Genomic DNA, 27995 nt, shown 5'->3' on the forward strand with positions numbered 1-27995 from the left:
CTTCCTCTGTCTTTGCTTCAGGGCTTTGCACAGGAAATCTATTGCTGTGTCGCGTCCCAGAGAAGTTTTCTTCTCTTCCAAGTTAGTCAGACTAAAGCAAGCCGAATGGAAGGAGAGGACAGAGAGGACAGGACTGCTCCCTGCTGATGGGTTAAGAGGTGCGCTACCACACAGAAGCCAACCCGAGAGCAGAGGGATCCTGGTCATGGTCACTGCTGCTCCCCTACCTGTGAGGAGAAAAAGTACTGAGTGAGCGGCAGAAAACCAGAAAACCGAAATGTTCTGCTTTTGGAGAACTTCTGACCTAGCAGTGCTCTTGATATGGGGGGTCTTTGCTGCTGGTGAGTCTGATTTTTTTTTTGGGGGGGGGGAGAATGACTAAGGGAGGAAAGACCTGTTCTGCAGCATTTAAGTCTTGTCCTTTTTTGCTGGGCAACGCAAGCCAATTTCTGTTGTAACTGAGATGAGGGGTCCTCCTGATATGGATTATCTCATCACCCCTATTTTCTGCTTTGTCTGATTTATTTTTGCTTCGAGTTCTATAATTTCCTTCACTGCCGCCCTCTCATCTCCCCTCCCCCTTTAGGACAAGGCAGAATAAACTAAACACATATTCACAGCAATGAAAATGACATGAGTTCTCTGTATCTTCTTGGAATAAAACAACCAACTATCATCTCTGATATCCCATCCCATAGGTCTCCTTTGCCAATTTGGGAATGTATCTTTTTTTTTTTTTTAATTTTTTTTTTTAATTTTCTAAATTTCCTGTTGCTTTCCGTGACTTTGGGTTTTATGCGTACAGTTACACTGGTGTATCTGTGATGTATGTTTGCCTTTATCTTGAAGATATGTGGGCTACAGGAGACACTTTCTGAATCAGGAGGTGCACTCCTCATTGTCTGCAGTTTGGTAGGAGTTCAATAGAATTTGGGGCTACTGTGGTGGTTGTCCTGATTTCACTGTAGAAGGTTGGTGGGAGTTGGTGTAGGAGGCTTTTTCGTGTTTCGCTTTTAGTAGCTGCAGCAGCTGCAAGGGGAACAACACGCTTAGCTCTAAAATGGATAGTTTAACAATGTAAAGGAGACACGGTACTTCTTTCCTTTCATCAGAATTCTTTTACAATCACATTTTTGTCTCTCTTCCAGAAAAAGAATATCACATGATAATCTTACTGGTGAGAACACATAAGCTAACTATGATCTACCACCACACCCTTCTGCTGAGAATTTTCAGTCATCTGTTTTCTTTGATGTGCATAGCAAGCCACTGAGGTAGGGATGGAAGAAAGCTCTATTTTACAGAGATACAACCTGAAGGTTAGGGAGGCGACATGATTTGTCCACAGGAATGAAGGACTAGCAGCATACGTGCTTCCATAAGCACCACAAAACATTCAAGTGAGCAGTTTACCCATATTGTTTTCACTAAGGAGAACTACCCATTGCCTCACAGCTGAAAATGCTAAGCTAATATTTGGTTATAATTTGAATGGGGGGGAGAAAGAGTGTCCGGAGTCTTTCAGTAGTTGGGTTTCTCTAGAAAGCTCTACAAGTCCGTGCAGGATCAGTTTGACAGGGAAAGCCAGACAGGTTGTGCCAGTTTGATATTAACTTGGTGGACCAGACAGAAAAGCAACAAAATGGAAACATAACAGAATTTAAATTTTGAAGGCTGAAAGGTTCATTTTTTTAAAAAAGCTGCGTCAGAACATAAATTGGAGACACTACGTTCACTAAGTCTCTGAGATCCAAGCTGGCATCAGAAAATCATCAAGCATTTAGAATGCAAATTAGTAAATTGCTTTATACACATGCTTTGGCACGACAAGTTTACCAAGAAATGACTTGGAATGGTGAGCTGAGACTTTATAGCTTTGCTCATTGCTGCCACAGGAGCAGCTCACTCTTTGTTAAGATCCATTCACACAGGAGAGAGCATAGAGCACCAAGGTGAATGATGGGATGCTCTTGTTTTGCCTACTTTTAAATTTTACTTTAAACTGCAAGCCATGTGGTATTTATTTGATAAAGTACTCGAGGGGAAGTTAACAAGAATCTAAGCTCCCATCTCATGCGTGGCTGTCTGTCCTCCACTTTCACAGACTGTGACATTTCTTTCCCCTTATTTTGCCCCATTGTCTTCTAAATTGTTACATTCAAACTATAGTTTCAGGTCCTGACTGAGACCATCCCACCTTCTATTGAAGTTGCTGATTTTGCCAATATGAGTTGCTAAAAAGAAAAGGGAGCCAACCCTCTACTGTTTTCTTCCCTTTCAGAATTTTTACTCATTTTCTTTGCCTTCCACTAGGGGGCAGGTACCAACAGGAGGAGACACATTAAGCCCTATAGAGATTAAAGGCAACATCAGAAAAGCAAAGAACAGGCCTCTGTAACTTAGCCCTCTCCTCCTTTTTAAAGTTTATGCTTGCTCTAAGTTTGCCAGTTAACCTAACACATAGGTGTGTTTTCCTTTGGACGTTAGTGCTCAAGATTCTGGTGAAAAGGAATACTAAGAGGTGTGTGTGTGTGTGTGTGTGTGTGTGTGTGTGTGTGTGTGTCATGTGCAAGAATGCTGACTGAAAGTTTCCAGCAATCTAAATGAGGGAGTTGAAAATAAAATCAAATCCCCAAGGACCATGGAAAGTCAGTAAATACTGAAGTAATTGAATATTGAACTGCGATGAATAGTAAAACCATAGTGTGCTGATAGTGTTACGGAAGAGTAACCCGGACTCACAGGTTTGGGCAGATAGATAAAGAAGATAGATAGGCAAGGAAACTGGGAGGCAGGGTATGTAACAGAACAAGACCGGAAGGTTCTGGGAGATAATAAGATCTAGCTTGCAGGAAGAGTGTGTTATATAATGAAAGAGTAAGTCTGCTTTCTGAGGATCTTTAACAGAGATAATCTGAATATTGTAAGTTGATGGTGAGGTCTTCTGTTTGCTTGTAAAGAGAATCAATAATCTCAGTGAATGGCAGTGATACTTTGTAAAGGGTTCCCTTTGAAGCCCGGATCAGGAGTGTCCTCACAGGAGCTCCTACAAGAGAAGGAACTGTGCATTGGTGGCTGAGAAGGGAGCTGTAGAGAAAGGACATGAAGGATGGGCATGCCTATCCATACTGGGAGAATAGAAAAATCCAGCGTTTGTGAACCACTTATGGAGCAGATGTTACCTCAAAGCCAATACAGACCGGCAAATGAGAGACGAAGCACTAGAAATGCTTATATTCAGGTCTGGGGAGCCGTAACTATCTCTGTGTAAGAGAGCAAGCTCTGAGAAGAGATGGGAAAGGAGACAATGCCACCTACAGACTGTGCGCTTAGCCTTAGCCAGGAGGAAAGAAATGCTCTGAACTTGAGAAATGAATTGATACAGATGCTAGATACTGGAAGGCCAGCTCGAAATGGCTAGAACAAGGTGGGGGTCAATGAAGGGACTCACGGTGATAAACTATTTCTCAATATGACCAGGTGAATTTCAGCTGAAGACACTACCCAACAAAGCCATCCAGCGGTCGTCTGGCTTCATATTGTGTCTGAAGAATTAATCTATGCAGTCATTGAAATGTTATCAGTGACAACGAGCTTTTGCGTCCTCTCCCTTGATGTTGCTGACTCCCATTTGCTGGCTCCTGACTGGGTCTAGAAAGCAGGGCAGAGGGTGTTATGTAGCCTTGGACTCAGTGATGCTAAGACTCCCTAAGAAGCAGTCACCATCCATTACGTTAAGAAATGATAAACATCACAAATACATGAAATTTTTATGAGAGTTGACTATAATCTACTCGTTTCATTCTCCCCCAAGAACTGATGTCATTCATGCATTAATACTAAGCAAAGATTTCAAGGTTTTCATACCTAGAATTTAGATGCCTTGCATGTCTGAAAACCTAGGCTCTGTTCATTCTGAGAACACAATCTTGTTTGTGTTTAAGGGAAGTGCCCCAGAGAGGTGCCAGCACGGAGGCACATTTAGTTCTTCCATTTAGAAAGAAGGAATTTTCTTTAAGCATCTCCACGGCTCTAAACCATTGATGTGGGCTGGGTTTTCCTGGAGTCAGACTTAGATGGGGTTTTGTGTACAGACATTCCTGTGTCTCAGTCACCACTCTTACTGGGCACAGTGGGGATGAGCTGGCTGGGTTTTTAAAAGCTTCCACACTGATTAGAACACTGGTCATTTATATCTCCACCTTATTCAGTTGTTAGGTGGGCTTCCCTGGGATGGGCTTGATTTTGAGCAAAGAAACCAAACCATCCTTTGAAGTGTCTGAAAACTGAAGGCTGTCTACTTACTGCTCTCAGTCGTAGGAGCAAGGGCTATCCCCAGAGGGATTCTGGGTGGCACATTCTAGATATGTACTGTAGCTGTTGCCTTCTATGCTCTTCATTACTTCATAAAATTCTGAGCCTCTATCTGGTGTTATTCTTTAAATAAATTTTATAGCTTTAATTTTTATTTCACTTTTGGCTGTTAAGTTCTCTCAGTTTTCTTTTATGTGAAGTTAACTATTTTATGTCTGAAATATTTATTTTACTTTTGTTATCCAAGCATATATTTGCTGGAGATGTGTAGAATTGTGGGTTGAGATTGATCTCTCCTCCCTTTTAGAACCTACAAAACTCTAACGGGGAGTCAGCCTGCCTCTCACATAATTTCTCTGAATTTAATCTCCAATCTTCTAGGGCTATTTTCAACATTTTGTCCTTATTGCTGGGGTATTGCCATATTTAATCTGTCTAACTGTGGTATTTTCACCTATAAGAAATTGCTTAACTTTTTTTAGACACAATTTCCTCACTTATGAAACAAACAGCTATGGCAATATTAGGAGATTCAAAATTATTAGACATGAGAGACTCAAGGCATCTCTGTGTTAAATTCTCCCATCTTATGTGGGCCAATAAAGACTAGCCATGTTCAAGGAACTGCTGATAATGTCGCCTCACCTTTCAGTGGATGAATCAGGTTGGAACAGCTCTGCAGGACCAACAATAGAAGGGAAAGAGCTGAGGCAAGAGTCCCTGTGTGTATGGGAATCTGGTTTTAGATGTGATGCACTGGAAGTGAGAGTCACATTTAAGAGAGAAACAAGAGCAATTAGAAGCTTGAGATTCCTGTTTAGGAAAAATAAGTCACAGCCAAAATGAGGCTTGGTCACTTGGTCAGCCAGTAAGCAAGGGAGTGTTTGACCATGTGTCTCAGGACTGTGCTTTGTGCTGGTGATACTTGATAAAGAAAAATGTAGCCGGCTGAGGATGTAGTCCAGTGGCAGAACATTGGTCTACTGTGTACAAGGGTTTAAATTAAACCCAGAACTTCAAAAAGACAGCCATAGACCCTACTTTCTTGGAGCTTAGAATCGGGTAGGGAAGATAGATGTTATACAAATTCTTGCAAATAACTCAAGAACATAAAATATGTAGGGAAATTACAGGATGACATTAAAATGTAGCCAGCGAGATTGATCTTGTCTGGATGTCAGGGAGGCTACTAGAGAAAGCGACAGATAGGTAGAGACTGCAGAGAAAGGACTGTGAGATGAGCTGTCTGGGCTGGTGGAACGATCTGCATGATACATGCAGAGAGCTCAGGTACTACGGGGAGCGAGGGAACCAACAGTGTGGAGATTTAGCAGAAATTCTGGAAGATGGGAAGGTTCATGGGAGAAGATGCAGAAAAGAGTAGTTTCCAAAAGACCTATGGATGGTGGTGCATACCTTCAGTCTCTGTATTTATGTTGGTGAGTCAGGTGGTATGATCTACCTAGGCTGCATACTTAGAGCCTGTCTCAAATGGGCAAGCAAATAAACAAAACGTTTTAAAAATAGAGGTGGCTGGGTGGTGGTGGTACATGCCTTTAATCTTAGCACTCAGGAGGCAGAGGCATGCAGATTTCTGAGTTTGAGGCCAGCCTGGTCTACAAAGTGAGTTCTAGGACAGCGAGAGCTGTGCTATCTCAAAAAACAAAAACAAATCAAACCAACAAACTAACCAACCAACCAACCAACCAAGAACTAACTAACTAACTAACTAACTAACTAACTAACTAACTAACTAACTAACTAACATAAAGGAACCCTGACTTTTGGGAGAATACTCATGCTAAGGTGCCCAATGAGAAAGGTGGCTTACAGAGTCGGCAGGGAAGGAGACAGAGAAGAAACGTGTAGGTGTTGTGGTGGAGGTGAAGAAAGGGGCTTTGGAAGGAGAAAGTGACCATGTGTGTTGTTAACTCAGAGAGCAAACAGAGAGAGATGCCCCAAAGATGAGTAAATATATTTAGGAGTTGCCCCACCCTGGCAGTACGTGTCATAGTCAACTACGTGCGTATTCAAAGAGGTTTCAGCAAAGGAACTTTTTAAAAGTGGAAAGAGAAGGATTATACAGAATGTTTTCAAACTATCCTCATTGCCTGCAAGGATTCATGACATGAGTGGGCTCTGTTCATATTTTCCGATAGTTAATGGGCAACTGTCTTGTTTTCTGTGTAAGGTAGCAGTGACCTTTATGCACCGTTTTACAGAGTCATGACAGTTCTTTTTTTTTTTTTTTTATCACGAATGAGCATGAGATTCCTGCCCATCCTATCTTCTAGCTTTATTTTATTTGATTTTTAAAAGGAAATAATTAATACAAATAATTCTATTTTAATTCTAACTTCCCCAATCTAAAAACCCAGCCAGGCAACCTAGGTGCACAGATACTGCCTCGAAGACCTTATTTGCCTATAAAGATGCTGGTGACCTCGAGATTGCAGTTTGAGTAGAAGGCGGGGGAGCAGTCAGATTGCTGCTACTGCTGGGGAAGTAAGTGGGAGGAAAATCGATGCTGAGAGCCCCAGCCACTCATTTTAAAAGTTAGACAGCAAAGGAAGGGGAAGAGAACTGTAGCAAGAGGGAAAGCAGAATCCACCCCCACACCCAACCTCCATCTATAGTGGTAAACCTGGGAGTGTATTCAGGATACTTATCTGAGACGATGTGGTGACTCAGTAAAAAAAAATATATATATATATTTTGATCTGTGTGTGTTCATGCAGTTTCAAGGTATTTAGTAACTACCTTTATTTATTTATTTATTTTCTTACTTTATCATGAAATATCTCTTGTCTGTCCAACTTATCCATCACACCCTACGGGAACCTTTACTTCCATGATCCTTTCTAAGGTGTTAACCAAAAAGTTGAAGTGGCAAGTACTGGCAGATTCCAAATGATTAAGTCTAGCTAGTTTTATTCCCAAAGCAGACCTTAACTGGTTCCTTCTTAGCTGTTGTCCAGGTACTATTGTAATCCAGTACTTTTAAGCCCTGACACACAGAACCAGGTGGTGGGGGCACATGGCTTTAATCCTAGCATTCAGGAAGCAGAGGCAGGCAGATCTCTGAGTTCAAGGCTAGCCTAGTCTACAGAGTGAGTTCCAGGACAGCCAGGGCTACACAGGTAAACCCTGTCTCAAGCAAACAAACAAACAAACACAGTCAACAACAACAACAACAACAACAACAACAACAACAACAACAACAACAAGATGTGCCACAATGAGTCTCCTATGAAGTTGCTAGAGACACTCAGGCTTTCAAAGGTCCAGGCATCTGGCCTTTCATGAACCTCGGTATGTGATTATGGATAGAGCTGTGGTTAAAAGTACTGCCTTAGGTGTTTTTTTAAGTCTCTATGCTACCTGGATTATCCCTGTTATTATACCACAGTCAAAGGATAGTGGCTCATTTCTGATGGACTTCTCTTCAGTGTGGACTTTAACCTCCCAGTGGTAAGGCATCGGAGACCTGGGTCCATGCCGAGGACCATGCCAGCTACCGGACACTAAGCTACTTACCTGTTGCTTGCCTTGAACATCCTTAGTACCTCATGCATCTGTAAGCACGCCTTCTTCGGTCTTTTCAAAAGGAAATCATTTTACTGTTTGCCTCTCACTTCTTCAGCACCTCTAGGATCCTGTTTTCCCAGGATTTAACTTCTATCTCTTTCTATCTCCAAGCACACTTTGTCTTCCCCCGTCCTTAGACACTTCCTCAATCCTCAAGCAAGCCCCCAGCTGTTGCTCTCTCTCTATCCAAGTTTGCTATGAACAGGAAACAAAGCCAAGTCTCAGGGCTCCCATCTTATCTAGGGCAGAATTCTTGGTCTAAGCCTCCATTTTTGTGTCTTCAATCATCTCTGCTCTCTAGGTCCCTTTCAGGCTGGTTTCCACCCCTACATCTCTACTAAGATGGCTTCCCGTACAGATCTCAAGGGCCATCACTGAAATGCTTGTTGCCAAGTAATAAAGTTCTTACTTTAAAAATTTCCCCTATGTAACTTGATCTGCATCCTTTATATCACAAGATCTTACTTCTGGACTTCTCGACATCACACTTGCTTTCTGCTCTGCTGCACTGTTTCCGTCAAGTTCATAACCTCTAACAGAGCCCTAGGTGCATGCTTTTAAAGGTCTGAGTTTGACCTTTTCTCTAGTTTCCACACCACAGCTAGACACTTGGTGGATGATAGGCTTGAGCTAGCTTGCAGTCACTCTTGGTTAGTTCCTATCATATTTTTAAAACGTTAAACTAGCTGCTAGTTAATAGGAAACTCAGATTTTGCTGCAAATCCTCAATTTAGTTTCTAGAGTTCTTAGGAGGATTAGGTCCAATAAAGTAACTGACGTTTTTAGCATTGTATTCATAAACATTTAAAAATGATTATTTTATAGTTTTCAAAGACTTTTCACATGTATTGTGAAAATGTAGTTAGTTTAGCTCTTCACAGATTGACATTTTGGCTATTTTCAGTTTCTTGAGAAATAAGAACCAAGACTTGATTTAACATTTTATTATATGTCTTTGCATATCTATTTAATATGTATCCACTGGCTATTATCCCTTGTGGCTGTGGCTTATAGATACACATCTATATTATTTGTCTGATGTCAGGGAACAAGTTTCTCTCCCTGATTATTGGATTTGATTATTTGGCTATTAGAGGCTTCTTCTTTCTTTCTCTCTTTCTTTTTCAGATAAAGTCTTTATTAGCAGTTGACACAAGTAGCTGACACAAATGGCTACTTTGTTGTGGAAACTAGAATAAGATTTATTATTTACCACAATTATTGCTTGCTTTCTAAATTTTTATCTATTCATTGAATTTGTTGTTTGAATTATTTTCTTCTTCTTCTTCTTCTTCTTCTTCTTCTTCTTCTTCTTCTTCTTCTTCTTCTTCTTCTTCTTCTTCTCCTTCTCCTTCTCCTTCTCCTTCTCCTTCTCCTTCTCCTTCTCCTTCTCCTTCTCCTTCTCCTTCTCCTTCTCCTTCTCCTTCTCCTTCTCCTTCTCCTTCTCCTTCTCCTTTTCTCTCTCTCTCTCTCTCTCTCTCTTTAGACAGGGTTTCTCTGTGTAGTCCTGGCTGTCCTGGAACTCACTCTGTAGACCAGGCTTGCCTGGAACTCAGAAATCCGCCTGCCTCTGCCTTCCAAGTGCTGGGATCAAAGGCGTGCGCCACCACTGCCCGGCGTTTGAATTCTTGTGTCTTAAGATTTGTTTCTGTAATCATTTCTTCATGTCTTGGTTTTGGAAACTACCTGCGTGTTTTATTTGATCTCCATGCTCCATTAGGTCAGTAAAATTGTTCTAACATGTTGTTAAATCTTTTGTCAAGACATTCACGACTTTGTTTTCTTTCATTCAGCTTCTCCATTGTTTTCAAATTGGTTGTATGCTTTCTATATATTTTCTGAGAAAAATTAGCCTTCATTAGTCATAAATGTTGTGGATAGTCTATAATTTTGCTTAGCAATCTTTTCGGGGTTTTTTTTTTATTATAGAAATGATATAAGTTCTAGAGCTAAATATTTTGGTATTTTTATTTATGGTTTCAGCTTTCTATGGAGATTAGAAAAATTTCTGGTTAAAGTCAACTGCCCCATTTTACCTGGAACTTTCTTCTTGGTTTCAGTACTTAAACTCTGGCACCCCCAGGAAGCTTTGCGGTTCCAGCAACATAGGATCTTATCCATTATCAGCCCAGTTTAAGATTAAAAACCACAAACTACTCACCTTTTCTTTCAAGGCTTTAAAAAAATTACATTTGAATATTCCTTTGTCTGAGGAGTGAGATAGGAACCTGATTTATTTTTTCCATGTGGCTAGCTATTTTTTAATTACATTCACTAATAATGTGACTAATCACCCTTACCTATCGAAGCTCCAGTGCCACTAATAATAGCTTCTCAGTTCTCACATGTGTAATTAAGCAACTGAGCTTCTCAGAAACCTGTGTAAGATTACAGGGATAATGAATGAAAAGTTAGTATATTGATTGGTGTTATGACTCGGATTTTGATATCTTCTTTCCTCTGTTTTGGGCTTCTACTCAAAATGTTGTTATTTAACACCTAGATAAGTGTTGTCTGCTACTAAGTTGGTATTGCTAATAAGAAAAGACAGTTCCATAAAGTCTAAGACTAAATTCCATATTAGTTGTGCCAGTTAATCTAAGAATATTAAAAACAAAACCAATTTGTATTTTTAAATTTATTTGCAATTATTTAAATTTTCTCCCATGTTAATGTATACTATGCTTTATAAAATATGACATTTGTAAACATAAAGGGATAATTATGTATTAAGGACCTAAGTAAATGAAAAAGTAGCCTATTGTGAGCCTCCCCCTGACGTCTGTTCTGACAGAAACATATTCTTCTGAGGAAATCACTCCCTTTGACAAGCGTTGTTTCCTTAATTGTTTTCTTCATCATCACAGATAGGTACCGATCTGAATAATATAATATCTTTTACTTTTTTGTGTGTTGTGCCTAATAGGAATATTGAATATTCTATTTTATAATGGCCTTCAATTGCTCGGTGCAGATGAATCATCTCAGTTTACTTTTCTTCTGGATTGAGAACTAACATTTCTGCATCCCAGGAAACCCCCTAAGCCTAGCAAAGTAAGATCCTACTCATCATATATGCCGTTCGAGATTCAAAAACCAAAATCATGTCCCTTTGCCTCCCCCCCCCTTTTTTTTTTTTTTTTTTTTGCTATTTTTGTTCTTCATGTTTAAACCCTCTGATTTATTTTCATGTAAGCAATGAGAGTAATCCATGGTTTTTTTGTATGTATGTGGTTTATGTACATGTGTATATTTGTGAATGCAGTGTGTTTGTGTGTGTGTGTGTGTGTGTGTGTGTGTGTGTGTTGGATCTTCTGGCTAGCTATCACAGACTTTCACCATTTTCCTATCATAGTGCTAAAACCATTGCATCAGAGTAGAATACAGTGAAGTCATTTGGAAGATAATCATCTTAGTCTGAGAACCTCTGGAAATTTAATTCCACAATTCAATGGAGTTTTCATCTCATTCCTTCATTACTCAAAGAAATCTTGGAAGAAGGACACTTTTCTAACCCATAGCTACAACATGTATGTAGCATGTAGCTACAACATGAATGTAGCAAAGCACTCACTAAGTCACAATTAAAGTTGCCACATTAGACTTAACTTAGGCCAGCAGTTCTCCACACCACAGTGACCGTCTTATACCCGTGGGTAGCTGAAGTCACCCTGAAGCAGGGCTTAATAAAGGTCTTAGTGTAGCTAAAAGGGTGTCTGCCAAGGCCCTCTGAATTTCCGGATCTTTTATGATGAAGATGTGAGTCCTAAAGTTGCATTCATTTAAAATAAAACCTTGAGCCTGGTGTTCTGACAAACACCTCTAACCCCAGTACTTGGGAGGCAGAGGCAGGTGGATCTCTGTGAGTCTCGTCTATGTAGCAAGCTCCTGGGCAGCTAAAATTACAAAGATAGGCTTAGAATAAATAAATAAATGAAACATAATGAAACCTCGATTCTTCAGGAGAAATGTGTGTGTGATTACAACAGATTTAGTACCTCAGGCTGCAATGTGCTTTTAGGCTATACTTATTCCTTGTCTGTAAAATAAATGACAACATCCTATGTTTTTTAGAAGGGAAAGCACTGCGCCACAATCCATCTAATTATATAAAACATTCAAAAGAAAAGGAAGACACAAAACTCCCATCTCTCAGATTCTCTAGCCTTTAGACATAGCTTCCTGCTCCATGCCCCACATGCTCAGCTCCGAGTGTGTTAGATTAGCTTTGAAGGGTGGAAAGAAAAGAGTTACGGAGCTTGAAATGAATCTCCAAAGACAGAAATGCTATAGCTTGGTTTTCCTTAGCTAGTTCCACCAATTCCAACAGATATTTTTTGTGTTAAATAACAAATGAAGATGACAGGTTTTGAATTTATTTATTTAGTTTTTGCGGTGATACAGTTACGATTTGTACATTCATTTGTTTTAAAACCTAGTTTGGGGCTGATTTGAAAAAGTTTAATATAAAGCTTGTTTATTAGATATTTTTCTTGTTGTTGTTGTTGCTTCATTTTGCGAGACAGTTGTTTGTGCCGCTCTGGGTGTTCTGGAAGTCACTTGTAGATCAGGCTGGCCTCGAACTCAGGGATTCACCAGGCTCTGCTTCCCTAATGCTGGGATTAAAGGCATGTGTCACCACGCCTGGCCATTTATTAGATCTTTAACCACAAGTTTGCATTCCTCTAAAAGACTTGGTAAGGAATGAAAAGGAAGGAAATCTTAATTTATTTGTTTCTTATTTTTATGCCCTTGGAATACTAAATGACTGTTAACAGCCGCTTACTTATGGCGCGCTCTGTGCTGCATCTGAGCTGACGATGGCTCCCGACCAGGGGCTGTTAATGCCGAGGTTTCAGAAATGCCTTTCTTCAGGGTTTTTTATTTTTTTATTTTTTAATTTTGTTTTGTTTTGTTTTTTTGAGCTTGCCCTAAAAAAATGCAGCATTTTTGCAACGGATGAAAATTGTTTAATCTCACAAGGAAGTCATGTGCTGTTTCTGAAGGCCTTTTCCTGTCACTGAGGAAGCTTCTCTCCAGCTCCGGGTTTGCACAGTCATGCCTTTAGCAGTGTGTCCCGTGTGTGGGTGGTATTTGCTTGCTCAGGCAAATGACAAAGATGATTTGGGAAAGGAAACTTCTGCTGCTCAGAGTTACTAAGAAGTTTCGCTAACAGTAAAACCAAAAGGCATTCTCCTTTGACGATTTTAACTTAGGTGGAAAAGTTTTCTTCCCTCCGTATTTAAACGCTACTTTCGTTCCTCACCAAGGTCTTTGTTTTGGGCTTATTCGTATAGCTGTAGATGGTGATAGTACAGGTGTTAAAACTTAGGTGTTTCTTATCTTTTCTTTTCTATTTCCTTTTTTTTTGAAACGATGTTTTATTTTTAAATTAGTTTACAGACCACCAAATTTCCAGATAGGATTTTTTAATATATACATATTTCATTTCGGTTTAATAACCCCCTGCTCCTCACTTATCTGCCTCCACCAGTCTTAACCTTCCACTTTATTCTGTAGGAATAAAGAAACGTTATTTCCCACCCCTTTCCTTAAAGCTCCCCCCCACTGCACCCTGCCCCTACCATGCCCCCCACCCCCACCCCCCCAGCCTGATTGCTCCTTTGTAGTTTTCTTTACCCATATTTATATATAAATGTAGAGGCTAGCGCCACATATGATAGAGGTCAGATGACATTTGTCTTTCTGAGCCTGGGTAATCTTGCTAACTATGTTTTCTAGTTCCATCCATTTTCCTTTGGCTTCCATTCTTTTCCATACAGCTGAACAAAGTCTTATGTGTCTTATATGTACAAAGTCTTACACTGCATTTCAAACAGCTATCCCTCCGGGCTGCTTCCAGTTCCTTCCTATGGTGAAGAGAGTAGTGACAAGCATCATGTGGCGAGTCCTTTGGGTGCATGCTCAGAAGTGATGTAGCTGGCCCATATGGTAGATCCATTTTCAGCTTCTCAAGAAGCTTCCACGTTGATTTCCACAGTGGCTGTCCTCGTTTTTATTTATCAAGAATGGGTAATGGCACCTCTTTCCTTACATCTTTGAGACGTTTGTGGTCTTTTGCTTTCTTGATGGTGGTCATTCTGACTGGGCTGAGGTGGAGTTTCCTGGAATGCGTGGTAGAATCCTAGAACTGTGGAGGCCATGCCAAGTGGATCTCTGTGAGTTTGAGGCCAGACTGGTCTACATAGTGAGTTCCAGGACAGCCAGGGCTACATAGACAAAAATTTGCCTCAGAAACAAAATGAAAGAGAACAAATATAGTTAAAAATCATTTTTTTTGTTTTTATGTGTGTTTGTATGTTCCATGTGTTAAAGTATCTATGGAGGCCCCAAGAGAACATTGGATCCCCAGGAGCTGACTGGGAACTGAACTTAAATTGTCTGGAAGAGTAAGAAGTACTCTTAACTAGAGAGTTATAGCTTCAGCTTCTAATTTTTTGAAACTATATTTATTCCTGTGTGCACACATGAGCATAAGTGTGTGTGTGTGTGTGTGTATGTGTGTGTGTGTGTCAAGTATGCAGGTAGAGGTGAGAGGTTAACTCATGAAGAGTTATTTGTCTCCTTTCTCCATTTGAATCCCAGGATGGGACTCAGGATTGGACTCAAATCTATCTTGCTACTCAGCTGCACCACTCCTGGGTCTATTTCTACAGGAATCTAAGTCAGTGTATCACACAGATGCTTGCATGGCCATGTTCATTGCTACACTATCCATCATAGCCTGTATGTGGAAGAACAGAAAAGAAACCAAAACCAAAAATCATTGAGTCTAATTAGTGCTGCCTGTATGCACATGGGTGTAGGATTGTCCATCGAAGCATGGTCAACCTACCCAGGCACTGCACGCCTAAAGGAAGCACCCTGTCTCTCCCTCCTCTAGTAGCTGCCCACTGTCAATAGCCTCAGCTAGGTGTGGGGACTTCTGTGTTCTTCCCCGTCCCACACTGGGGTTTATTTTTATTTTCTTAATATTTCATATAATTTTTCTTGTTTTACTGATTTCTGATCAAAGATGATGATGATAATGATGATGATGATTATTACTATTATTTATTTTGTTTTCAGGTTTTTTGAATTTTAAGATAAAAAAACCCTAGTATTTAATGTTTTTAAATTTTTTGTAAGTACTGAGTTAGTTGCTCATCCCACATTTTCTTGTATTTCTGCTTTCATCTAGTCAATCATTTCTAATTTCATTAGGGATTCCTTCTTTAACAGAGTCATGCATTACGGTGTGTGATGTTTTCCTAAATAGGTGATGGTTTCCTAAATGTCTCATTCTCACTGATTTCCAATTTAATTAGGTGGTGATTGGAGGTCATTCTGTATGATTTGAAGTTTTAAAACCTTTTTTTGTGCACTTGAACGTGTGCTATGATGATGATGTGCTAGCTCTAAAAATACTATTAGTTCAGTGCTACATTGTTTTCTTTGCTGCCGTGCAATGTCTGATCTCAACACTTGGCAGCAGATAGAAAATATGTGCAGTGAAATACATCAGGAGTTGACAGTGATACTTTTTGTTCTACGTGGAATTTAAGCTTATTCATTTCATATCTGCATCTGGCTCTCTTTAAGTTGTACCAAAGACTGGCCCCTAGGTGTTGTGCGTGTTAAACCTGTTCTCTACCGCTGTGCCTCACCACCAGCCCTTTGTCTGTCTTACTAAAAAAATGAACAATATCGACCTAAATCCTTTGATTTTTATTTTTAACTTAAGAGTTTTTATTTTTGGATGAAGAAGTATACACATTTTGAGATAAAACATGATGTTTTGACTCAGGTATAAGTTGGTCATTCATTTTAGTTAATTAGCATATTACATTAAATTATATACTTTTCATAAGCTGAATGCATTCAAATCCTTTCTTCCAACAATTATTTTAGATACTCAGTTACATTGATTATATTTCCTGTTGCCATTCTAGAGAACACTATGGTATACTCCTATTTCTAACATTGTACCTATTGGCCAAGCTTTCTTTTTCTTCTTTTTCTCAGACTCCGGTTGTCACCATCTACTCTCAGCTTTTCTAAATAGCTCATCTGATTTGTCTTATAGCAAATATACTCATAGTTTATGAGCACTGTCATCACTATGACTTTAAATTATTTTGATTTTGAAGTTATTGTTATCAAGTTACTAAATTCTGCAGGAGCCACAAGGTCAAATCTTATTTTTAAAGTTATTTGGGAGGGTTTCTCTACATGTGCTTATTCACTAAACATCAGACACACTTAGATTTATTTGTTTTATTTAACTTGTAGTTTTAGGTCTTAGAAATAATTTAAGAATCATTTAAGTGTTTTGTAATTGTGTAAAACGGTTATATCTTTTTACAATCAGACCTATGAAAAACAATTTATTCATAAATACTGATTTCTAACTGCACTCATTTTATCTTCTCATTCTTGAAATTCTAAGCAAGAAAAGACAAAAATATACACACCTACTATTCCTTTCATCATATGGTAGATTATAATAGAATGTTAGATATTATTTTACATACTATATTTTTCTATTAAATAATATATTTGGTTATTTAATAGAAATGTATAGAACCATTCCTCACTATTTAAAAAGGTTTTCATTGTACATCAAAAACTGTCAACTGATCTCCTATGGATGGATATTTGGGTTTCTAAAGACTTGCTATTGTATACAATATTGCTAGGAACAGCCTTGTGCAAATATTTTTTCTTACTATTATTTATTTATCTTTGAGATAGATCTCTAGAAGTAGAATCTATAGGTCAAGAGAAGAATGCAAGAGTAACTTTGTTGTATTTTGTTAAATTTCCTACTCTCAATGTTGTGAAATTTCATTCACCTCCCCAGGATATATTCTCAAATGATTATATTTTGTCTGTCTCAGAGATCAGAAATGGTATTTCAATATAGCCCTAATTTGCATTTCCTTCATGTGAATGATGTTAAGTATCTTCCCATGCGACTAAGAAACATTGTAAATTTTCCTCATAAACTGATCATGCTTTCAGACCAGCTTGCTATAAAGCTGTATTAATTGCTAATATCCATTCTTTTAGCAGAAATTACTGGCAAAGTAAAAAGGTTATTACAAATTTTAATTAATAAATAAATATTTTTAGCCCTAGTTCAGGCATCCATACACCTAGTCCGTAAGCCACTGTTCTACATAATAAACATGCAGAAGAAGCCCTATTCTCTTGGACCTCACAACATGGTGAGGGAGTATTGTACTGGATCCTTGATGTTTTAGGATTATCTTAAATCTGCCTCCCTGACCCACCTGTGTCCATTTACACTTAGAATTAAAGCTATCATTTCCCAGCTTTGACTCCAGATATTTGTCTGTTTTTGTTTTTTGTCAACACTGACTATCCGTAGCTCTTTAAAACACCTATTTGTTTCATGCTTCCCTTTAAAGTCATTATTTTTTTCTTTGCAATTTCTTTTCTCAGAAGTTCCACACCCTAGGAATTTCAAGTCCCAACTCACATCTCATCTCTGATTTGGAAGCTTCCCCATTCTTTGGTCCTCATAGTACTCACTCCTGCCCCAAAATACACTAAATACCTCTGATCCTGGAAAAAGAAATAGTTATTGGTTATAAAAAAGGAGAGTGGAGAGGGAAGCAGAACTGCTGGACACTGCAACATACTTTTATAATCAGACTAAAATTTTGCATTCTACTTTTGATATATCTGTTTAGTTTCTGGGACCTTACAGTTTGAGGAGAAGGAATATTTATTAAATATTTATTAAAATTTTAATGACCCTTTTATTTTGCCAGTAATTTCTGTTAAAAAATGGATACTACCAATCAGCACTTAGAAATTATCTCACAAAATGTTAAACTGTAAATCATCTATGTGCTATGATTTCAACCAAGGAAAATCTCTGGCTTGTTGTTCTTGTATCATGGTAATAACCAATCAACACATTACAACCATACTGGAAATGCTTTAGCAGACTTTTAAGAACATTTTTTACACTTGGAGATAACACTAAATACCTCTGATCCTGGAAGAAGAAGTAGTTATTGGTTATAAGAAAGGACAGTAGGGAGGGAAGCAGACGTGTCAAACAAGGAAGACCAAGTCAGAAGTTGATGCTAGGGCAAACAGTTCAGCTGTGGAAATGCATGTATGCATTAGAATTAGCATTGGCACTACCAATCTGAAAAGGCCTGAAGAACATAGCAAAAGGTGTTAAGTTCAGCAATGAAAGATCTTATTTCTCCACGGTGCTGAGGGGCTCTACTGCAGCAAATGTTGTAATAAGCACAATATGTCCTATTTTAAAAAAATAATACAAGATTTTTCTGTGTAGCCTTGGCTGTCCTGGAACTAACTTTGTAAGTTCAGGGCTAGCCTGAACCTCACAGATATCCACCTATCTCTGTATCCCAAGATCTGGGATTAAGTATGCTACTACAGCTTGGCTTGATGCCCATTCTTCAACAATAATCATAACAAGACAGTGCTTGGTCTTCAGAGAATGTTTGGATTGTAGGCTGTCAAATTACTTTATGTGCAGTTAATGTTTATGGACTATTTTCTATGATTACACCAGCCTGTACTTGCCTGATCTTGTCTGATTTTTTAAGGTAAGCAGGGCCATCCTGGTCAGTACTTGGATCAGCCACTTTTCATGTTTATTGTCCATTTGCATTCCTTTTTTTTCTTTTTGAGAATTGTCAGTTCATTTCAGCTCATTTATAATTAGGTCAGTTGATTTTTTTGTTAACTTTTTTGAATTCTAAAAATATTCTGTGTATCATTCCTCTATTAGATATATAATTATCAAAGAGGCCTCTCCCATTCTGTAGGCTTTTTGCTTAATTATTTCCTTTGTTGTACAGAAACTTCTTAATTTAATGAAATCTCTTTAGTCTATAGTTGGCTTTATTTTCTGAGTGACTAAAGCTTTGTTTATTGCTATATTTTGGATGTTTATTCTACTCTTCCTTTTAACAGCACCAGAGTTTTAGTTCACATATTAATGTCTTTGATCTAGTTAGAGTTGATTCCTGTATGAGATAAGAGATAGAAACATGCTTTTATTCATCCACATATGGACATCCAATTTTCACAGAGTGATTTGTTGTCAAGGTTACCTTCCTCCCATGTGTACTTTTGGCATCTTTGTTAAAATCAAGGTGGCTGTATTGGCAATGTTGGTTTGTCTCCACAAAATGATGGTCAGGCTTTATGGCTAAAAACAACACCTATCTTGTACATGGAACATGGAGAAGTTGGCTGCTGCCCACCTAGAAACTTCATCTCTACTATTGTTTATGGTACTGGAAGGTACTCTGCATCCTATCATAGGAAAAAGGTAACACTCCTAAATGGGATGTCTTTATTAAATCCTTCCTTCCAAGGCTCAGGGAACTCTACTGAAGAAGGGGCAAAAAAAAAATAGTGAGAGGCAGTGGGGATGGAATATAGAGAGGAAACAAGGCCTTCTAGGCACAGAAGAACTGACACACATATGAGCTGACAGACTGTGGCAACATTCACAGGGCCTGCACAAGTCTAAGCCAGTTGGAGTCAGAGTGGAGAGAGGGGAACTAGACAGAGGCCCAACCCTAACCCAGAAGCTACCTCCAATTGATAACTGCTCACAAGGAAAACTGCTTTTCTCCAAGTGAGTCTCACTGAGTATCTAAACTACACTTAAGAGTACCATGCTCAGCAGTAGATGGCCAATACAGAATGGACTCCATGGTACTTTTGGAGACTTTTTGTATCATAATGCTTTGTCTGGGTATTTCCCCCCTTACAGATGTTTTAGTTACATATTATGCTTTCTGGCTTTGTGTTTTTTTTACGGGGTTTCTGCGTGTGAGACCGTGTGTGTCTACATGTGTTCCTGGTGCTTTTACTTTAGCTCCATTTTCCCTGTTTTGTTTGGCTTATTGGTTTTTTTTTTTGTTTTTTATTTTATCTTATTTTATTACTATTTTTATATTTTAGATGTCTACTATTTGCTTTCTAATGAAAGAGAACAAGAAACGGTGTGGATTTGGGTAGGTGTGGAGGATCTAGGAGGAGTCAGGGAAAGGGAACCACAATTATAATCTATTTTATGAAAGAGTCTATTTTCAAATCAAGTGACTGTAGCTTTGTGGTTTATAATGTACCCTCTATTCTGAAGAAAGGAAAGAAAGAAGAAATGTCTTCTTCCATCATCAGCCCCTCTCCTTGCCCACACTCTTTCCAGTCCACCCTAATCCCACTTCTGCTTTCAGGTCTTGAATTCACTTTGCTTTCATATGCAATACCGTGGGTCACTCACCTTACTGTACCTGGCTTATTCTGATTTACAGCAAGTCTTCTGATTCCACCCTGCTTCCAGCTAATGACAGATTTTTGTTGTTGTTTTATCCTTTTATGTTCTTAATTGAAGATTTTCTGTACTTTCCTTGTCTCCTCTGATATTTAGCATAGGCACTCTTGCTTTTGTTTGAAATGTACATTTATAATTAGTCCAATTTCACTATTAAAAAACACACTAGCACTTCATAGTAGTGTAGGTATTTTAGGATACCCAACAAGTCTACCTTTTCTTTCCTGTGTCTTTAATTGTTGCCTGGAAAGCATGGGAATATTATAGGTCAATGATTCAGAAGCTGATTATGACTAGTTTTTTTTTCTTATAAAGCAGGGCATGTAGTCCAGGCTGGCCTCAAATTCAAAGTGTGGTCAGCTGCTCTGACATCATGATTCTCCTGTCTCCCTCTCTTTGCAACCAATCCCGGTTTCAGACCATTATAATTGTGAACAATTCCTCAGAACTCAAGGAAGGAATGGGAAGAGGAAAGGCTCTCATCCTTCTCCTACCCTGTTCTGCTTCATTTCTGCTGTTCAGTCACAAGGTAGAACAGCTGGAAGGAAGTGAGAGGATGAACTCTTTGTGATTCTGTTTCTATAGTTTTTGGACAATGACTGTTTCTTCATCTGTGAGAAGTGTTCATTATTGGTCCAAATGGTTTTTGTTTTAAAATTAATTAATTAATTTATTAATATTACATCTCTGTTATTTATTCTCTTTAATCCCAACACAAGCCCCTTCATCCCAGTCCCCCTTATTTCAGCTCATCCCCCAAACACCCTTCTCTTTTTCTCTAAGAAGGAGGAGCCCCCTGGGTATCACCCCCTGCTCCTGCACATCAGTCACTGAGGGCCTAGGTGCATCCTCTCTCACTGATGCCAGTCAAGGCAGCCAAGTTAGGGAACCTGGATCCACAGGCAGGCAACAAATTCGGGAACAGCTCTGCTCCAGTTGTTGAGGGACCTGTGTGAAGATTAAGCTGCAAATCTACTACATATGTGCAGAGTGCTTAGGATCATGTGGCTTTAATTAGGGGCTGACATCTGAAGAAAGTTTAATGCAGTCAGCTTATGTGGTATGCCTACACCGGACCTGGCAAGGGGCTGAAAGAAGGAAGGCAGGGCTACTGTAAATTATTTGGCAAAATAAAGTTACTCATGAATGGGAAACAACTGATTAATATCTTATAAATGCAATTTTCAAGATGTTGACATATCAGTGATGATAAATCTTTGAATATCTGCTTACAATCATTTAAATATTTAAGCACTTGTATTTAAATATTTTCTAGAGTCCAGTTGTGCTGATAGGAATCAAACAACACAGAACAATTCATCAGCTGTGGCAGAAGGTAATATTCTTACTCATCTTGTGGGAATGGAGAGTCGACCTTGCTCAGAAACAGTAACTAAGGCCTTGGCTGCTGGACAGATTTAGGATGAGTAGCAGAGTCTGGTGATGTAGTGTTATGGTGTGAGGGAAGCTGAATGCCTGACTCTATAACTTTGCCATCTTAGAGAGAGTGATGGGAAGACTGTGGCATTAGCACCCTCCTAGATCTGTGTTGAAGAATTTCTTTCTTCATCTGATTAGGTGACCTTTATTTGAATGTGACTTGTGAGGACTTGAGTTCCCCAAAGAGGCAAGTGACATTGAAATAGGACAGTGAAGATGTTAATATAATGTCTATCATAAGCATGGCTTGTTCCCATCAATTTCTACTCCTGTTAAAGCAATGGTGTTACTTTATGGTAAAAGCAATGGTATTTGTCACAAGTGACTGTGACAGATAATTTTGTTGAGTCATTACCACTCAGCAAACTTGTATTCATCATGGACAATTTACATCAGTGTACAAGCAATGTGAGGATTTATGGTGCAAGTTGGAGGTAGCCCACATGCCTGAACCTTTACTTCAGAAGATGAATAATGTATTTAATTCCAATAGATTAAACATAGGAAAGTGAGAAAAAATCTATTGTTGGAATACATTCATGAGTCAAGCAGTGTTCTAGTGTAACTTCATATAAGTTATGGTGGACAGACCTAACTCACAAGGTTTCCTTTTCTCTCTCTCTCTCTCTCTCTCTCTCTCTCTCTCTCTCTCTCTCTCTCTCTTCTTTTTCCCTCCCTCCCCGCTCTCTCTCTGTATCCAGTTACCACTACAGTGTCTGTACAGATGGGTACAAAGGCTCTGCTCTGCTGCTCTTCTGTTCCACTGACAAAAGCACTATTAATAACATGGATAATAAGCCCTAAAGGCCAGTCCTCCTGCATAATATCCTATAAAGTAGAAACAAGGGAGACCAATGAAACCACCTGTAGGAACAGGAGCATCACCTGGGCCTCCACACCTGACCACAGTCCTGACCTTCAGATCAGTGCAGTGGCCCTCCAGCATGAGGGGAATTACTCATGTGAGATAGTATCACCTGAAGGGAATTTCCAAAAAGTCTCTGACCTCCAAGTGCTGGGTAAGTGACAATGTTACATATTGTGCTATTTCAGGTCACCAATTTTAGTTAGAAAAAATGTCCTTGTGATTTGTGAGAAGACTGAATCTTTATTTCTTTTCCATCTCTCCAGTGCCCCCTGAAGTAACCCACTTTCGAGGGAAAAATAGAACTACAGTTTGTGAGGCAATTGCAGGCAAGCCTGCTGCACAGATCTCTTGGACTCCAGATGGGGATTGTGTCACTAAGAATGAGTCACACAGCAATGGCACTGTGACTGTCAGGAGCACATGCCACTGGGAACAGAACAATGTGTCTAATGTGTCCTGCTTTGTCTCTCATTCAACTGGCAACCAGACTCTGTTCTTCATAGAACAGAGTAGAGGTGGTGAGTACCTTCTTTAATTTTTTTGCCTTTAGCTTGTATGTATGTATGTATGTATGTATGTATGTATGTATGTATATTTGTATACATGTATATATGCATCTATGCATGTGCCATAGTAAATATGTAGGGTCCAGAGAACAACATGTCCTTCTACCATATAGAATAGAAATTTGAAAAAAAGAAGAAAGGAAAAATTGAAACCCTGTCTCAAAAAAAAAAAAAAAAAAAAAAAAAAGATATTTGGTCCTCAGGCTTGACAGCATGTACTTTTACCTGATGAGCTATCCATAAGCCTATCTACCTGTTCCTTCTCTCTGATTTTTTAAGTCTTTATCTCCTTCCTCCTTCTCCTCCTCCTCTTCCCCCTCCTCTTCCTCTTCCCCCCTTCTCACCCTCCTCCTCCATCTTCTTCTTCATAGCCTTGACTTTGTGGTCTGCCTGAGTGGTGGGATTACCGAGCAGTTGTTCCTTCCTTGAGAGGGAACTAGTATTTAACTTATTCTTCAGTAGTAGATAATGAATAACTCAGAACAGGGAAGAGGATATGAACAGCTTATTTGGATATTGCTCTAAAGCTTGGAAATCCACTGCTGTGCCTGAGAAGTATTCTGTAACTTTGTATCAAGTGAAAAAAAAAACCTGCCAGTACTAAATAATTCTAATCTGTCCTTCTCTAAATGCCCTTTTAAAAGGACCATCATAAAATATTTTCATACTTCAGTGATGTGTAGACTTTAACTCTCAGATTATTGATAGAATTCATCAATACTTTTATATGTTTTATGCTTACTGAGTAAACAACCAAGAGTGGTGATTCTTCTCTTCCTGATTTTCTTGCTGTTGTTCAAAGTGAGCACCAGGTTTACCTGTTCATTCCATCTTGTCTCTGAAGCCAATATTTATTGGAAATTATTTATATATTTGAAGCTCATGATACAATGATAAAAATGAGAACATCCCTAGCTTTATATAGGGTTTCAGGATACAAAATGGCAGTTATGAGTAATGCCTTTGAACAACATGGCTTCTTATTTACAGTTGTACAAATCTGAATATATGTATATGTACACACACACACACACACACACACACACACACACACACACACACTACTGGGTACTCTGCCAGTCCTTTCTCTTTCTTTCTGAGGAAATAGGGTTCTTAGTACTCTGCAAAGAGAGCAAGCAACAGAAGAACTTTCTGCATCATTTTTTTCTTTTCCTGAAGAGATCTCTTGTTTTCTTTCCTTTTTTTGAATAAAGATGTTTAGTTAGTCTCTGAAAGTTCTGAGACAGATTTTAATGTTTTTATCCTAAAATTTTTACACACACACACACACACACACACACACACACGCCTTTGATAACATTTCTCCTATTATTCTCTCTTATCTCCTTCCATTGAACTTCTCAACATGCTCCCTCCTACTTCTTCATGTGCATGTGTGTGTTATGTGTAGATGCGCATGTTGTGGATGTTGTGTGGTTGTCATTGTTGGTGCGTGTGTGTGTCACATTGTATTTAACTCAGGTTGCTTGCATGAGTATGTTTGGGGAATTATGTAATTGAACAAGGCAACATATGATCCATTTCCCTCATTAATGGTGGAATGTTGACAGGTCCAGTCTTGTACACATCTTGTACCTGTAGCCCCTGCTGCTTTGAGTTCAACACCTATTTTATTCCTGGAAGACAGGGTTTTACAACAATCCTTCTAATCCTCTGGCCATTACATTCTTTTTACCACTCTTCCTCCATGTTCCTTGAAACTAGGTGGGGTGGTACAGATACAATGTTTAAGACTGAACAGTCTATTCAACAACCATCCATCCTCAGAACCTTGAGCAATTATGAGTCTCTGCATTAACCATCAGTCACTAAAGATTTAAAGCATCATTAATATATGAGTATAAAATAAATGTTTAGAAGACAGTGGGGCAGTGTGTCCATTTAGCAAAGCAACAGTAGAAGGCCCCCACCCCCTTCCCCTGGAGCTCATGATGTTTTTGGACACCTGATTTTGAGCATGTTTTAGTAGCAGATATGAACTCCTGCTTCACCTTATCAATGAAAAGTGTACTATTATCTGGACTTACCACCTTTGAATCATAAAATTTTCTGTCTGTCATTACAGGTAACCAATTAGTAGGATCATATATTCTGTACATCATCGCATCTATTATTATTTTGATCATCATAGGATGTATTTGCATTCTGAAAAGCAGTGGCTTCAGGTATTAACTGATGAAATTTTTCTTCAATCTTATTGGATTAGAAAAGGGTGAGAAGTATGGGACTGACTGACTGACTGTTACAGTAGGGAGGAACAACACTGTTCTTGTAAGTGTTAGAATAGAATTACCTTGCATGATGGCAGTGTTTAGTGAATTGCTCAGATGGCCAAGCATGGTGAATTAAGCCAATTAGGGCTGAGAATTAGGACATTCTAGTATCTTTAACTTGAGAAAATACCTGCAATATTTCTTTTTATATAACAAAGAGATGCATCACATACATTTTATTGCATGAAGTGCCTATCTCAATGTTTTGCATTTTTGCTTAAATACCAAAATTCTTTGTTATAATACCTGCAAATCGGTGTGTTTCATTCATTTCTGGTAGTTCATTTCTGATTTACTGAGACTTGCATATTAATTATTAGAAAAACTTTGATACTATAACTGTTTGTTCTAAACAATAATGTTGTCTGCAGTGACTTCAGATTGTTTTGTTTTATTTATTTTTTTTAGAAAATGTAAATTGCCAAAATCGGAAGCTACTCCAGCTGTTGAGGAGGTAAGAGAAATTAATGAGTATTTGCAAACTTTAAAACCACCTGGGTCTTAAATCTAGTAGAATAATCTGTAATTTGCATTAGTATTCATATTTTTTTGAACAAACCAATTCTGATTTTGCAGTTAGTAGTCAGACATACTTATTTTGCTAAATACCTATCATATATCTAAAATATATATTATAAACAGTTACAAAAATGTTCTGATAATTAATATGTAAGTCTCAATAGATCAGAAATTAATTACCAGAAATGAATGGAGAACACTGATTTGCAATTACTATTACAAAGGAGAAAAATTCTGGATCTATCTATCTATCTATCTATCTATCTATCTATCTATCTATCTATCTACCTACCTATCTTCCAACCTACTTTTTCATCTGATAAACTGTATCTTAATGATTTTGTCCTATTTGGATTGTAATCTCTGGAAATCAAAGTAGATGTTCCCTTCTCCATGAAACCGTGTCTAATTCTCTACTTTTCTGTTTTAAGCACCACTATAGTTTTTCTCTTATCTAAGCTTAAAACATGTTCGTTGTCTCCTATGACCATCTTCTTATTTTCTTTGACTCATTCTTTTGAATTACTTATGTCACCACATTCCTCTACATGTCTACATTCACTCAACAACCATCTCACACAAAATATAAATAATTAGCAAATGTTTTAATAGGTTATTAGAACAAAGCTTTGATCTTCTGCTCATATGAGAAGCACATATAAACATTATTAGTAGATGCTCACATGGTAGAAACATGAGTAAATTTGGTAATGATTTCTCGCTTTTTAAAATGGATTTTAACTTTGAACTTTTTCCCAGGATGAAATGCAGCCTTATGCTAGCTACACAGAGAAGAGCAATCCACTCTATGATACTGTGACCAAGGTGGAGTCATTTCCAGTGTCACAAGGTGAAGCCAATGGCACAGACTGGCTTACTTTGTCAGCCATTGGGATCTAGAACCAAGAAAAAGAAGTCAAGAGACATCATAATTACTGCTTTGCTTTCTTTAAAATTCAACAATGGAAAGACTACTTAGAAATTAGCACTTCCAAAGCTCTTAGAAGGCACAAATGTTCTAGTGGATTTGCATTTAAGTTCTTCTATCGTTGGAAGTTTGGAATTTTTGCTGCTACCTGTTAATTTTAGGAAGAACTGATTTAATTACTACAAAGAAAGCACATTGTTATGGTAAAATATTAAATTGTGCAATACAGTATGATGAAAACTGAGTTTTCAAGAAATAACTGCAGAAAGAACAATCATCACTAAAGAATTTTATGTGAGTTCTTCCAAAAAATATTCCTGTGCATACGACATGACTGTGGTATGTGTGTGCAATTATATGTTTATTTACAAATATGTATATATGCACACATCTGCTTGTCAAGACATTTCCTTGTCAAAAACACACTGGAGTTTGGGATTTATAAAAGCTAATAAAGTGAGTATTGGAGATATTTTTTATATCAACATAAGTAAAACTACCTCATTTTTTTAATGGCTACATAGAATTCCCCTGTATGATTACATTGTAATTTAATTAATCATGGCCCTTGGATGGGCATTTAGATTTGTGTTATGTGTGGTATTAAACAATACTATATGGAATGTTTCTTGTGGTGAATCTTTGCATTGAGTACATTTCCAGTTTTCATTTTTAATTGACCAGTTGGGTGATATGCCTTAAGGTTATGATATTAACTCTTATTATTTAATAGAATTAGATTCATATCTTTGTTATGGCAGAGAGAGAGAGAGAGAGAGAGAGAGAGAGAGAGAGAGAGAGAAAGCAAGAGAGAGAGAAAGAGAGAGAACATTTGTAATGACAGTCTTTTCAACTCCTCGTATTGCTACAAAAGTGCTGTAATCTCATGCACAACAGTTTTATGGATGTTATGAATTGTGTATTTTTAACATTCTATTCTGATGTACTTATCAAAGAGCAACTGTCTTTGAACTATATATGTAGGTGGGAGAACTTGCAGTACTTTACATGCTAAAAGGATGATAATGGGATGACATAACATTTTCCTCCATTTTTCTTTGGAGGGAAATATTGGAAATAAATATATTGATAATTTTTGGCATATATTTTTAATTGT

General features: G+C 38.2%; 1 protein-coding gene across 1 annotated transcript; it reads left to right on the forward strand.

Annotated features, from left to right (window-relative positions):
- On the forward strand, nt 1-27501 carry Cd200r1 (CD200 receptor 1). The gene is made up of 7 exons (XM_034515320.2): nt 1-341; nt 21540-21599; nt 22405-22722; nt 22835-23089; nt 25224-25323; nt 25840-25885; nt 26710-27501. The coding sequence occupies exons 1-7, from the start codon at nt 278-280 to the stop codon at nt 26848-26850; spliced, it is 984 nt and encodes a 327-aa protein (XP_034371211.1). The 5' UTR covers nt 1-277; the 3' UTR covers nt 26851-27501.
- Nucleotides 27502-27995: the final 494 nt, after the last annotated feature.

This window comes from Arvicanthis niloticus, chromosome 12 (genome assembly GCF_011762505.2).
Source record: "Arvicanthis niloticus isolate mArvNil1 chromosome 12, mArvNil1.pat.X, whole genome shotgun sequence".
In the NCBI taxonomy this organism is placed as follows: Eukaryota; Metazoa; Chordata; class Mammalia; order Rodentia; family Muridae; genus Arvicanthis; species Arvicanthis niloticus.

What these genes read in the sequence shown, in the direction of transcription:
- Cd200r1 (XM_034515320.2), top strand. Translation starts at nt 278, where the DNA reads ATGTTCTGCTTTTGGAGAACTTCTGACCTAGCAGTGCTCTTGATATGG. An exon ending in ATGGGGGGTCTTTGCTGCTG is followed by an intron (nt 342 to 21,539) that starts GTGAGTCTGATT and finishes AATATTTTCTAG; the next exon opens with AGTCCAGTTGTGCTGATAGG. An exon ending in TTCATCAGCTGTGGCAGAAG is followed by an intron (nt 21,600 to 22,404) that starts GTAATATTCTTA and finishes CTCTGTATCCAG; the next exon opens with TTACCACTACAGTGTCTGTA.